This window comes from Carcharodon carcharias, chromosome 3 (assembly GCF_017639515.1).
Source record: "Carcharodon carcharias isolate sCarCar2 chromosome 3, sCarCar2.pri, whole genome shotgun sequence".
Lineage (NCBI taxonomy): Eukaryota > Metazoa > Chordata > Chondrichthyes > Lamniformes > Lamnidae > Carcharodon > Carcharodon carcharias.
In genome coordinates this window covers 70,575,432-70,589,654 of record NC_054469.1, presented here as the reverse complement: position 1 = coordinate 70,589,654, position 14,223 = coordinate 70,575,432, and the positions used below count along the sequence as shown (strand labels likewise).

The 14,223-nt window shown below is 40.4% G+C and overlaps 1 protein-coding gene across 1 annotated transcript in view; it reads left to right on the top strand.

Moving 5' to 3' along the window:
• Positions 1-222: 222 nt before the first annotated feature.
• Positions 223-14,223, top strand: part of LOC121276008 (G patch domain-containing protein 8) — a 130,118-nt gene continuing 116,117 nt past the window's right edge. Inside the window, exons 1-4 of the mRNA XM_041183952.1 lie at positions 223-399; positions 837-895; positions 986-1,034; positions 6,371-6,514. Coding sequence (XP_041039886.1) covers positions 223-399; positions 837-895; positions 986-1,034; positions 6,371-6,514 — 429 coding nt within the window. The remainder of the gene's footprint in view (positions 400-836; positions 896-985; positions 1,035-6,370; positions 6,515-14,223) is intronic.

The following is a 14,223-nucleotide window of genomic DNA, read 5'->3' as shown; positions in this document are numbered from 1 at the left end:
GGTGTTCTTTGCCACGGCCTGAGTGCGTATCCCTTGTTGCCTTGACACATTCTATTGAGGGTGTCACATCAGTCTGAGTGCCAGAGGACAAAGGCCTCATGACCTGAATTGGCATTTAGGATACAAAATTGGACATCATAAAGGATCATCACCCTTAATGAACAAAAACACTCCTTGTTTATGAATGAAATGGGCACATCAATTATATTTTTTCAATGTGATATGGATTTCATTCACAGCCCCAAGCACTCTAGAGAAGCAAACAGTCCAAGGGAATGTGATAGATGTCTGCCTTTGATGCACAGGGAACATATCAAAGTTGATGAACTGAGAAGCTATATGGAATATGGCATCCCTGACATGGTGAACACAGAACCTAGCAGCCCTCTGGATGATGCTGTACATGTCCCAAGTGTCTGACTGACATGACCCACATGCTGTAATTACTTTCTTTGCCACTGATAAGGCAGAATAGAACTTGGAAATTGGCTGAACATCCTCCTTTAACATATGACAGAGGCAGCTAATTGAAGCATAATTGCCTCACCCAAACCTCCTCCAACACAATCTCAAAAGACAACCTCTCTCTATATACACTCTTTGGGGTGAGTAAAATTTCCTTCTGATCAAACTATGGCATGGTGCCTGACCCTACATTGGACTCCCATTATAAACGAAGCATACAACATTGGGACCATAAGTGGAAAAGGCAGTTTTCTCTCTATTTAATATTCAAAGCCTTCCTGAATAAGAGTTCCAGGATATATGGCACATAAATGAAAAACTCATGTCAATCTGGGAAAAATGTGAAAAAGCCATATACTTGGGTCTTGCAGGCCTTTGCTCTAAGCTTCTTCCATATAATAAATGTCCTTTTGGCTGAATCTTGGTTTCGGTAAATATACACAAGTGTCAACTAGTGGCAAGACAGCATCCCTGTGACTCTTACGATAAAGCGTAACATTTCTGTCCTCTTTAAATGCAGATCAAGTGAACAATTAGACCAGGTTCAAGCCAATATGTTGATCTCTATGGTAATTTCATTGGCCACAATTGCATTAAGGGATTCTGTCTGACAGTGACTTCCAGATTTCTGCATTTAGACGTGGACCTTGTGCAGATGTCAGAATTTGATGTCATTTTTACACGGTATTGAGAGTGAACGCTGACAGTTTTGCTGTCATTACAACTAAAAACTCTAGTCCATTATTGTAATGATTCCCAATCATGGAAATGGTTTGGGCGTCACAACGATGCTATTGGGCAGGCATAGCAGATAGCCTGCCCATCAACCATCTGATTCATGCTTTAATCAAAAATTGTCCTTGTCATCATTAGTATGTATGCTCAATGAGTTAGATAATAGACATTATGTTGTAAATATATTCTTTTGGTTTTAATTTACTTGACCATTTTTAAAAAATAACTAAACGTATTTTAAAAAATAAATGGTTTTAAAGTTAAAATGAAGTCAGATGGTACAATGTTCTATTTGCTCATTAAAGATGAGAGAAATCATGTGAAGGGATGGAACAAGATCAGTAGCTAAAAATAATGAATAGCCCTAAATTTACATACATCTTAAGGTTAGAAATTCTATTCTTGAAAACATGGAGAGTTGGGATTCAACCATGACAGCGACCTTGGATATGATTGTCCAAATATCAAGGGCACAAAAAGTGCAAAAATATTAAGACCCTAAATTATCTTGAAACTCTCTATAAGGTTAGTCCTTAACTTTCTCAACTCAAATGAGAAAACATCTTGTGGGTGAAATTGGCCTTCACCATGCCTGATTATCTTTTCCATTTGAGTTCAGTGTTTCATGAGCTACCGCTTCACTATAATCAGGCATTTCACCTTCTGAGCTTCTAAATTCTGTCGTCATAACTGAAATCCTTATCTTGGTAACATTCTAGTGAATCTACACTGCATCTTTTCCATTGCTTTTATATAATTCTCATAACAGAATGCCCAAAATATCACATTACTGCAGCCTAATAAAAGGGTGTACAAATACAACATTACCTTTTCGTTTGTGTATGCTAAGCTGTCAAGATAAAGATAATTATTCTGCTTGCCTACTTATAGCAAGACTTACTTGTGCTGCAATCTTTAACTACCTACACATTAGAATGCCAAAGCTCCTTTGACCTTCTGCTCCCTTTAAAATCTTAACCAGTTGAAATGTATTTTCTTTCCTTGTTCTTACTTTCAAAATGTATTACTTTATGTTTTTCTTCACTATGCTTTTGCTTTTATATGTATGGATGTATTAACTAACAATGCCAGATATGTAAGATTGGTTGGTCAAATCAAACAGCCTGTTCCTTCAGTTGTTCATAAAAAGCAGAGTACAAATCATAATCAACTAACATGTGCTTATAAAACCCAAACAAAATGTCTACTATTATGTGTGATTCCATGATTGCTGAACAATCCTGAGTGTGCTGATAATTACATGAACAACCAATTTAAGATAATCAGTTGAGCTTGCAACATGGTCCATTTACGCATGCTAGAAGCTGCATGCATTCATATGCAGGGACCTGTTCTCTGCAAACAAAAGGTGCATATGCAAGCCTTATGTCTTTTTTAAATTACCTGGGAGATTGGGGCACCAATCATTCCCTATTGCTTTTTCCATGGAAATGCCTCAGCCAATCAGAGTCAATTTGCCAACCAATTCACATCTTTTACCCCTCTGGTATAGTTGTTGTGATCATTTGAAATTTGGCATTCTTGCATTTGTCCTGACGAATGCAAGATGAAAAGCTTCAGCAACATGTCTCTCTTTTCAGAAATACCATAAAATGTATGATTAATAGGAGGCATACCATTTAATCTGCATACTCATCTAATCTCATTTTCATAGGCTTCGCTCTCTGTGCCACTCTGGTCTGTTACTATTTAACAATGGAATTAAAACATGCTCTTTCGGAGAAGATATTTTCAATTACAAATACATAGCTTAGTTTACATTTCTGTGTATCAATGCAGCACATTTTGCATGTAGACTCACAATTCTGGTAACACTGTCAAACCACTGGCATTGTGACAGGGCAGAAATGGAACTCCTCGTCCCTTAACAAAAATAAAAAAAAGCTGGAAAAACTCAGCAAGTCTGGCAGTATCTGCAGAGAGGAACACAGTCAACACTTTGAGTCCGTATGACTCTTCAATCATTGTCACTTGAAAGGGAGGACCACATGCCAGCTTTGTCAAAGACTCATAGAATGCAAAATAAGCATCTCTCAATTCTGCATATGGCCCTGTATGGTTTAATGCAGATGAGCTTCACAATGCTTGTACAGGTGATGTAATTGATGGGTTTTATGTGAGATTCCAGGATTCTTCCAAACACATTTCTGAAATGTTATTAGGATGGAGAGAGCAGACAAAAGAAGTGCCAAACTCCCATCATCATAAGCTGTCATGAGACTGAGTCAGAATCCAGCAGAAAAAGGGGGTCATTAGTCTATGGAATTCACTTTCCTAGAAAGTAGTGGAGGCTGCGTCATTGAATTTATTCAAGGTTGAGTTAGATCAGGCTTGTCCAACCTTTATGCGTGTGGGCGCAGGGGCCACATTTCAATTTTTTTCTCAATCGGGGGAGGGAGAGGTGGGGGCAATGAGCAAACTTTAGAAAGATGAAGGTTTGGCACATTAAACATGAGTTTGAAAAAAAAATGATGAGGTATGAAAAGAGACAACTTGTTGAGCAAAAAGAAAATGCCAAAGCAATAAATTATTTATTACTCATTTTTAAAAATTAAGATGACCATTAGAGTGTGACAGGGTAAGAGTGTATTTGTCTGGCTCACTCCCAATCTCAAGTTGCTCACTCTCATCCTTACCCACTGATTTTTTTTAAAGATTCATTCTTGGGATATGGACATTGCTGGCTAAGCATTTATTGCCCACCCATAATTGCCTTCGAGAAAGTGGTGGTAAGCTGCCTTCTTGAATCGCTGCAGTCTGTGTGTTCTAGGAACACCCACATTGCTGTTGGGAACAAAGTTCCAGGGTTTTGACCCAGCAACAGTGAAGGAACATTGATATGAGAGTGGGTGACAATACGTGTTGGAGAGTGGTAGTGAGCCAGACTTCATACACACTTTCCTGACGTGCACACACTCTCCTGTCTCCCTCTCACACACACAGACACACTCTCTCTCTCTCTTTCCTACACACACACAAACTCACACACATACACACACTCTCACATGCACACTCATGCTCTCTCACATGCACACACACCCCATCACTCTGTCTCACACACGCGAGCACTCACACTCTCTCTTACATACACTCTCCTCTCACACACATACACTCCTCTCTCTCAAGCACACACGCACATACACTCCAGTTTCTCCCTCACTCACACATAGGGCCTTACTCTCACTCTGAATCCTGCTGTCACTCCCGGCCCTGGAAGCTGGAAGTTGAAATAAAAAACGTCCCTTGTCACTGCTCACTTATCAGCAGCACATGTAGATAGAAACCAGCCTGTGATTGGCGAGCAGCTTTAAGCATCTTTCAAATCCAAGTTTGTTGTATCTTCAACAATGTTTGGCAGGCCGGGGAGTAAAGGGTTATGAGTGGCAAACAGGAAAGTAGAGTTGAGACCACAACCAAATAAACCGTGATCTTATCAAATAGCAGAGCAAGTTCAAAGGGCCAAATGGCCTACTCCTGCTCCTAAATCCTATGCTCCTAAGCATGATTTGCTCTCTTACAAATCTGTGCTGGCTATCCTTAATTAGCTCAAAAGTCTCCAAGTGCCTGTTGACTTTTTTCCCTGATAATTTTTGTTTCTAAAACCTTGCCCATTATTGATGGGTTGTAACTGGCTTGTAGTTTCTAGGACTGTTCTTGAATAAAGGTGTCACATTTGTCACTCTCCAATCCCTGGCACCTCTCCCATATCTAGGGAAGATTGGAAGATAGGACAAGCCCTTCCACTATCTCAACCTCGTTTCTTTCCGCAACCTGAGGTACAAGTCATCTAGACCATGTGATTTATCGACCCTTGGTATAGCCTGCCTTTCTCTCTCTCAATTTTCACCCTATCCATCTATCTCTGCTTCTGCTGATATTTTGTCACATTCCTCCTGCTTACTAAACACCGACATAAAGAACTCATTTAAGTAATCCAGCCTTGTCTTGCGCCTCTAAGTATATATCACCTTCTTTGTCCCTAATAAGCAGTGCAAAAGTCATGCACATCTTCTGGATCCCCAGGTAGCTATGACAAATAGCTGAAAATCGCATTGACTTTCAGTGGCATATTGTCATACTCAGCTTGGCCTTTTCACATTTACTACTACCCTCTCTTACCTGAAGTTTGGTTAGCAAAAGTTATCAGCATACAGAGGGCCTCATCGGTAAAAGGATTTTCTTTGTTGTTTTTCAGAAGCTTTCCATACAAATTGTTCACTTCACAGCTGGATTAACAAACCTTGGCAATGCTTTAGGTTAATTTAAACTTCCACTCACAGTTCTTCTTTCCCCAAAAATGTGTTGCTTCATGTTTCTCTATATTGAACTCCCTCTGCAACAATTTGCTGAGTCTGCTAATCTATGTCCTCCTAAAATCTGCCATTACCCCATATTTGATGGTATTAGCCAAATTTCAATAATATTGATCTTGTGCTTACATCTGAAACATTATAAAAATCGAAAACAAGAGACATCTCAGCAGAAGTCCCTAGCTACACCAAGAATATAACAAAGCAACTGAGGGGGAAAATGACAAAACAACATTACTGATTGCATTAGTTATTATCAGCCAAAATTCCAAGGAATAAGAACATAGTTAATCTAAGCTGCTGATGCTGTTTTATTTTAGACTGTTAATAATGATGAAGGAGTGAGAGAGAAATAAGAGACATCATTCGCGAGCAACTATTTTATCCCCTACCAGATATTCCTAGATGCAGCTATATTTAAGGTTCATCTGTCCCTCTGAAGGATATCTTTGGCTCTCTCCTTCATAAATCACTAGTTCTCCCCAAGTGGGAAACTATAACACACATCTAACAGCTTCCAGTTCTCTGTGTATGAAGGTATACTAGAACATATTGCATTAAGGAATATTGTATTGGTATCTCTTTTTAAAATGAGTCATAGAGGCTTTATTCTCACCTGAGTAGATCAGTTTAACCACTCCCTATTAGTTCCATTGAAAGACTCCGCAGAGCTGAAAGATGATGATAGACATCAATTTCTTAGTTGGCTTTTCCCCTCATTTGAGTGCACTTGAGAACAGTTGCCACAGAAACCACTTTTTGCTTAGGCGTACATTGTTTCTATCCACTAACATCTTGGTTGAAAATGATATTATAAGATATTAATTTTATCCCTGTAGGATTATGCTGGAAAGGAGAAGGCCATAGCTAAGGCTCTTGAAGACCTGAAAGCCAATTTCTACTGTGAATTATGTGACAAGCAGTACCACAAACATCAGGAGTTTGACAATCACATAAATTCCTATGACCATGCTCACAAACAGGTAAGTGGAAGTTTGTTCACTTTAGTAGACATTTAAGTTTTTGCACTCAACAGAAGGCGGCTTTGTGTTAAGGGAGGCCTCTATGAAAAAGCTATTAATTAAACACAGGAATGTCACACTTAATTTGCACCCCACAGATTATTACAGTACTGAATGTATTTTAATTGCAGTCACACTGATTGCGCATAATTTGTTGGAGGTGGGGAATCAGCTGCTGCTATCTGTTTAAGCAACTCCAGGTAAATAAAAGTCATTGCTATGTTGTTAAATGTTAACATCTGCTGGCAGTTTGTTGCACCTTAATCCTTTGTCAGATTTATTAACATAGGGCAGAATTTTTACCCCGTTGGGCAGGTGCGGTGGGCGGGCCCAGGAGCGGCTGCACAACGGACTGCCACCTGTGATTGGGCCTCGACTGTGATTTCATGCTAGCTGGCCAATTAATGGCCAGCCAGTGTGAAAGGTGCATTGATAACCTCAGCGCTGCCAGGGTGGGGGCAGGAGGAGCGCAAGCACTGAAGTTTGCGCATGCGCGGTGGGTGCGCTCAGTGAAAGCTTCCTGAATGCACAGAGCTGCCTCGGGGAGCTGAAGATTTCTAACATTAAAAATAAAGAATTCAAAAATAAGGAAAGCAGGGACATCTCAAAAACAAGTTTTAAAAAATTTAATTTTTTGTGATCACTGTTCGAAACATCATCCTGCTCGTGGGTGAGGGTTTGTTAAAAATGCAAAGGCCACCTGGCCTATTCACCCGCCTGCTAATAAGACAGTTTGATAGGCAGTGAAAAATTTGATTTAATTAATTGATTAAGGGCCTTAATAGGCTTCTTAATTGTCAGTGGGTGCGCTGCCACCTCTTGCACACACCCGCCGAGTGAAATATTGCGAGTGTGCGATGCATAATCGCGCACTATTTTACACCTGTTCGGGTCGGGTGCACACCCACCCGATGAGGGAAAAATTCTGCCCATAGGTATTCCACTGTTACCATTTCAACATGTGAAAACTACTAACAATAACAAGGAATAATAAAGACAACTATAGTAATTATGGCTTTGGGAAATGTAGGACTGTAGCTTTAAGAGTTGGGAAATGTAGGGCTATAGCTTTAAGAGTTGTAAGACCACATGATCTGTATAAACAAATGTGTTAACAGTGTGGAGAACCACTACAAGAGAGTTCTTCTTTAGTTATAGAGTTTGATTCACATGTGTAGTTGCTGCTGCTGTCTTCTAAATAAATTTAAATGTTTCCACTAAGAAAAGTTGTCTAGTTGTCTGAAGATCAACCAGTAATGAGGATAAATCAGATTCAATGCTGTACCTCGCCCAGTGATTGTGTGTATCTAAGTTTGTTAAAAATAAAAGGAGATATATGCATCTGAAATGCCACAGTTTGGCAGAATTGATCCTTTGAGCCAGCCACAGATGATTGGTCTTAATATAAAGAGTGTCTTGCATTCTTCTTTCAAGCAAGTAAAATTATGGGGGAGGAAAAGAGGAGAGTGATTCTCCTGATTACTTGGGGGAGCAAGACCTACAGTTTACTTTGAAGCATGATGGTTCCTAACACCCCAGATTCAAAGACTTTCCATGAATTAGTAAAACCTCATTAAGGGATATTTTCAACCCAAGCCCTGAGTTACAATGAAGAGGTTCAGGTTCAATTCATAAAGTAGAGCCCTGGGTGAGACAATTGCTATCTACGTGGTGAAATTAAAACAACTAACGGAATATTGTGATTTCTGTGAAACCCTGAATGACATGCTCAGTGATTGTTTAGTATGTGGCAAGCAGGGGGACACTATTCAGTGAAGATTGCTGGCTGAAGTGAATCCTGATTTTAAGAAAGCGTTAGAAATAGCACTGGCAATGGAAAGCGCTTTAAGGGATTCACAAGCAATTCAAGGGGCACAAATGGCACCGCTTTCCTAATTGGGTGGAAACAGTCAACTGAAAGTGGTGCGAGAAGTCAGGACTCTGCTGCAAAGTGGGAAACAACCCCTGCTAACCAAAGAATAAGAGGAAACACCTTAGCAACTAAATTGAAAAATAATTTTCATTGACGTGGAAACAGCCAGTCTTCTAGCAATTAGCAAGTTTAAAAAGTAGAATGTCATATTTGTCAAAGAATGAGACATAATGAGACAGTGCAAAGGGAAATTTAAACAGGCTCCAAACAACAAACAAAATCCAATGAAGTCTATAGTGTAGAAGAGCCAGAAACAGCCAATTCTGACATTATTCATTATTCAACATGAAAGTTGGGAAGCTAGAGCCAATATTTGTCACATTGCAAGTGAATGGTAAACCATTAAATATGGAAGTAGACACAAGTGCTTCTACTACTGTAATAGGAGAACACACTTTCAGATATTTAAATAATGGTGATCAACAATTAAATTTGGAACAAACATCTGCCAAGTTGAAAACATACACAGGTGAATAAATCCAATTAAAAGGTATCACCAGAGCAACTGTTCATTATAGACACCAATCAGTACAGCTACGAGTGATGGTATTAGAAGTTAGAGGACCAAGCCTCCTGGGTCGAAACTGGTTGAGGGAAAATAATCTTGATTGTCCGGTGAGATTTTAAAAGGAAGCAGGAAGAGTTCCTGTCTTGAAAAAGGAACAAGGCAGGGTACTTCAGAAAGAGCCTGGAGAGTCCAGGGACCACAACAGGATGAAGAAAGAGTGTGTAAACATTTAGCAACCTGAAGAAATGAAGAGTGTCTTAAACAACAACATGGAAGAATAGCAGAAGAAACTCAAGGAGACTCCGCTGAATGACAGAATTCAAGATGAAGCGAGTGAACTTCGCAAAGAAAAGGGAAACCTGTTGAAAGACCTTCCCACATTATAAGGATCCCTCAGGTCAAAGTTTGTGCCTCTAAAAAATTACAAAAGAGAAACAGGAAGAATTTAATACCCCTCTGAACAAACTGAAGAACTTGTTGGCAGAGGAGATGCAGCAATGCTCAGATTTCCAGGAGGAAGCCAACAGATACAAAAAGGAGACAGAAGAGCTGAAGAATCGGCTAAATGAAGCTAAAGAGGCTTTAAAAGCAAAAGTCAAAGAATGTTCCAAGATGCGAGTAGATAATTAAATCATGGGTAGCACAAGGGGGAGGCGATGGAAAAGTGGTATTGTCGTTGGACTAGTAATCCAGAGACCCAGAGTAATGCCCTGGGGACCCAGGTTTGAATCCGGCCACAGCAGATGGTGAATTTGAATTCAATAAAAATCTGGATGACCATGAAACCATTGTTGATTGTTGTAAAAACCCATATGGTTAAGGGAAGGAAATCTGTTAACCTTCCCTGGTCTGGCCTACTTGTGACTCCAGACCCAAAGCAATGTGTTTGACTCTGAAATGGCCTAGCAAGCCACTCAGTTGTAAGAAACCGCTACAAAGAGGCATAAAAGGAATGAAACTGGACGGATCACCGGGCATCAATCTAGGCACCGGAAATGACGACAACGGCAATCAGTCAGGCAACATGTCAATCCTGCAAAGTCCTCGTTACTAACATCTGGGGGCTAGTGCCAAAATTGGGCTATCAAGCAGCATTTGCTTAGCAATAACCTGCTCACTGATGCCCAGTTTGGGTTCCGCTAGGGCCACTCAGCTCCTGATCTTGTTATAGTCTTGGTTCAAACATGGACAAAAGAGCTGAACTCCCAAGATGAGGTGAGTGTGACTGCCCTTGACATCAAGGCAGCATTTGACCGAGTGTGGCATCAAGGAGCACTAGCAAAACTGGAGTCAATGGGAATCAAGGGGAAAATTCTCCGCTGGTTGGAGTCGTACCTAGCACAAAAGGAGGTGGTTGTGGTTGTTGGAGGTCAGTCATTTCAGCTCCAAGACACCACTGCAGGAGTTCCTCAGGGTAGTGTCCTAGGTCCAGCCAGCTTTAGCTACTTCATCAATGACCTTCCTTCCATCATAAAGTCAGAAGTGGGGATGTTCGCTGATGATTGCACAATGTTCAGCACCATTCGCGACTCCTCAGATACTGAAGCAGTCCATGTCCAAATGTAGCAAGACCTGGACAATATCCAGGCTTGAGCTGACAAGTTGCAGGTAACATTTGCGCCACACAAGTGTCAGGCAATGACCAACTCCAACAGGAGAGAATCCAACCATCCCTTGAGGTTCAGTGGCATTACCATCACTGAATCCCCAAATACCAACATCCTGGGGGTTACCATTGACCAGAAACTGAACTGAACTAGCCATATAAAGACTGTGGCTACAAGAGCAGGTCAGAGGCTAGGAATTGTGTGATGAGTAGCCGCTTCCTGACTCCCCGAAGCCTGAACACCGTCGACAAGGCACAAGTCAGGAATGTGATTGAATGCTCCCCACTTGCCTAGATGAGTGCAGCTCCGACAACACTGAAGGAGCTGGACACCATCCAGGACAAAGCAGTCTGCTTGATTGGCACCACATCCACAAACATTCACTCCCTCCACCACTGACGCACAGTAGCAGCTGTGTGTACTATCTACAAGATGCACTGCAGGAATTCACCAAGGCGCTTTAGACAGCACCTTCCAAACCCATGACGACTACCAACTAGAAGAACAAGGGCAGCAGATACATGGGAACACCACCACTTGGAAATTCCCCTCTAAGTCACTCACCATCATGACTTGGAAATATATCGCTGTTCCTTCACTGTTGTTGGGTCAAAATCCTGGAACTCCTTTCCTAACAGCACTGTAGGTGTACCTACACCACATGGACTCCAGTGGTTCAAGAAGGCAGCTCACCATCACCTTCTCAAGGGCAACTAGGGATGGGCAATAAATGCTGGCCCAGCCAGCGAAGCTCACATCCCGTGAATGAATTAAAAAAAACTACTGAACTAAGACAAGCTGAGATCGCATCTGAGAGAAGTCTGGCTGACAGTGAATACAAAAAAATGCCAAGACTAATTTATGTGGTGGAAAGAAGACACATAGAAAGAAGATACAGAATTACTGATCAGGCACTGATTTTTAAAAAAAAATCATATTGGGTGGGATTCAGTGTTGTTGAACATCATAATTTTGTGAATCATTCTAGAACCCTGGATCAGCGGCAACCCATGAATGTGTCATTTGTTCACTTGCAACTCCGGAATTACCATACACGAATGCTGGTCAAACACTGGCTCAAGAAGGCAGCTCACCACCACCTTTTCAGGGGCAACTAGGGATGGGCAATGAATGCTGGCCCAACCAGTGAAGCCCACATCCCGTGAACGAATTTTTTAAAAAAACCAGCAATACAAGCTCTAGTTTGCACCATTGCTCACCCAGGAGTTCCAAATATGCCTCGATCTTTTCAACGAGGCTCCTTCTTTGGACAAGACTAAGCCTAATACTTCTCAATTTGGAAGAGAAGGTGGAGAAAAGTCAAAGGAACTAAAAAGTGACTCATGATTTGCATAGTCATGGGCGACAACTTACTGTTGGAGAAACAGTAAATGTAAAGAATTTTGGTGGAGGGCCGAAGTGGTTACTTGGTAAAGTCAGTTCTGTGACCAGACCATTGTCATACCACGTGAAAGGTCAGTTCACCCAAAAGCATGTGCATCATTTAAGAAAAAGAGAGATTCCCAACAAAGTGCTGTTCCACCTGTAACCATTACTGAACCAGTGGCTCCTTTTGAAGTTGTTCAACCAAGGATAGGCATGCCCGATGTCTCTGTTGGAGTGGAAGGCATTGAACTGCATGTGCCTAGTGAGGTACCTGCTGTTACTGCGGTTCCAGGGGAACATATTTCCTACAAAAGAATCTGAAGCTGTGGAGCTGCGACATTTCACATGGATTAGGAAACCACCTGAAAGACTGAACTTGTAATTTCATGACAAAAACAGAATTACCTGGAAAAACTCAGCAGGTCTGGCAGCATCGGCGGAGAAGAAAAGAGTTGACGTTTCATGACCTGTGTAAATATTGCAATATCATGATAGAAATATCCGTGTAAATACAAAATGTACAGAGAAGTTAAAGGGAAAGGAATGTAGTAATTATAGTTTTGGAATATGTAGGACTGTAGTTTGAAGATTAATCCTGTGTTATACGATCACATGATCTGTGTAAACCAATGTATTAACAGCTTGGGGAACCTCTACAGGAGAGTACTTCTTTAGCTATGGAGTTTGATGTACACTTGTAGTTGCTGCTGCTATCTTGTAAATAAAGTTAAATGTTTCCACTAAGAAAAGTTGTCTGAAGATCAAATCTATAAGAATAACCAACACAACAAGTGTGACCAATTCAAAACCTACATATACATGTGAAATGGAAGGGTACAAATTAGAGTTGACACCCCAAAGACAATAACTTATTTAAAACAAATGGATTAGTATCTCTGATAAGATTGTGAAGAATTTGACTCAAGAGTGGAAATTGTTTGTATAATTTATTGTAATTTCTATCTTATCAACTATTACTTAATGCTTCAATATCTGCAACCTTCAATTTCTAAGCAACAGCTTTTAACAACACAGTCTGTTTGCTTGATTAAGGAGCCGAATGCTTTGAACACTTATTCCAGTAGCACCTGCTATGATTTACTATCTATCTGGATTTGTGCTGGGGGATTGAACATATATCTTGAGTTGCATGCAGGTGGTGTGGACCTTGCTTCAGCACCAGTGAGCAATCACACTCAGACACCTCTTAACAGTGAGAATATAGAAAATGCCACAATAGAGCAGTGGGAATTGCTCTTTAAAATTTTGTCTGGCTGGAGACTGAATGAGTATTAAAGAGGAACCACTACAAAATCAGGAGAAGTGTGCAAGGGGTGAACAATTTTATATCACCCTGTTTGCATGATTGGCAAAAGTCAAATGTCATCAGCTTTGAGCTATAGCTGCTCTGGGAGTGCTTGACAATGTAATTGAGAGCACAATTGATCAACCCAAGATAAATAGGGCAAAATAAGAAAACAGTTCTGGCAACTACTTTTTATTCATTTGTAAAACTCTTAGATATAGCTCGCATAGAAACAATATTGTGTTGTCTCATGAGTGTGGAAGCAAAGGAAATGGGCCAGGTTTTACAGTAACCATTTTCACTGACTTCAAAGACGCTGCCCACAATGGTCTAGTAATCTCTGTGGTGTGGGTTTCACCTTTCCTAATGTCACTTTTATTCTGCTGCCAACAATTGGGGGTTTTCCAAACATCTAGCAGCAGTGAAGGCATCAAGCAGGCTAAGCAGCCAATCACTTCAAAGAATTCTCCCAGACAGCAAACCAGGAAGTAAAAAGTACTGATTATCCTTCACTTTTTAATTGTTTTACATAGAGTGAAATAAAGATTGAGATGTACACATGGGATTAAGGTAGAAGATGAGATAATCATAAATAAAGTCTTAAAAAAATAAGGATCTATGGTATTTTTATCATAATGGAGAAATTTGACATTCCACAAATATAACGTTAGATTTTCAGAGGTGGAGAAGTTGTTCAGTATAAATATAATTTAGTACGCCATTTTAAAACCCTGTGGCACCTTTTGCAACAAGGTATCTCCTGTTCAAAGGTTTTTACAGTGCGACAAATAGCAAAAAAGTGGATGTACATGTCAAATTAGCAATTGATACAAAATTTCCATCTGTGAGTAGTTCAACAGTACACCTGATGGAGGAACAGGAAATCAATGAAAGCAACTATTTGCTTTCTACGTTTAACTGAGCATGTGT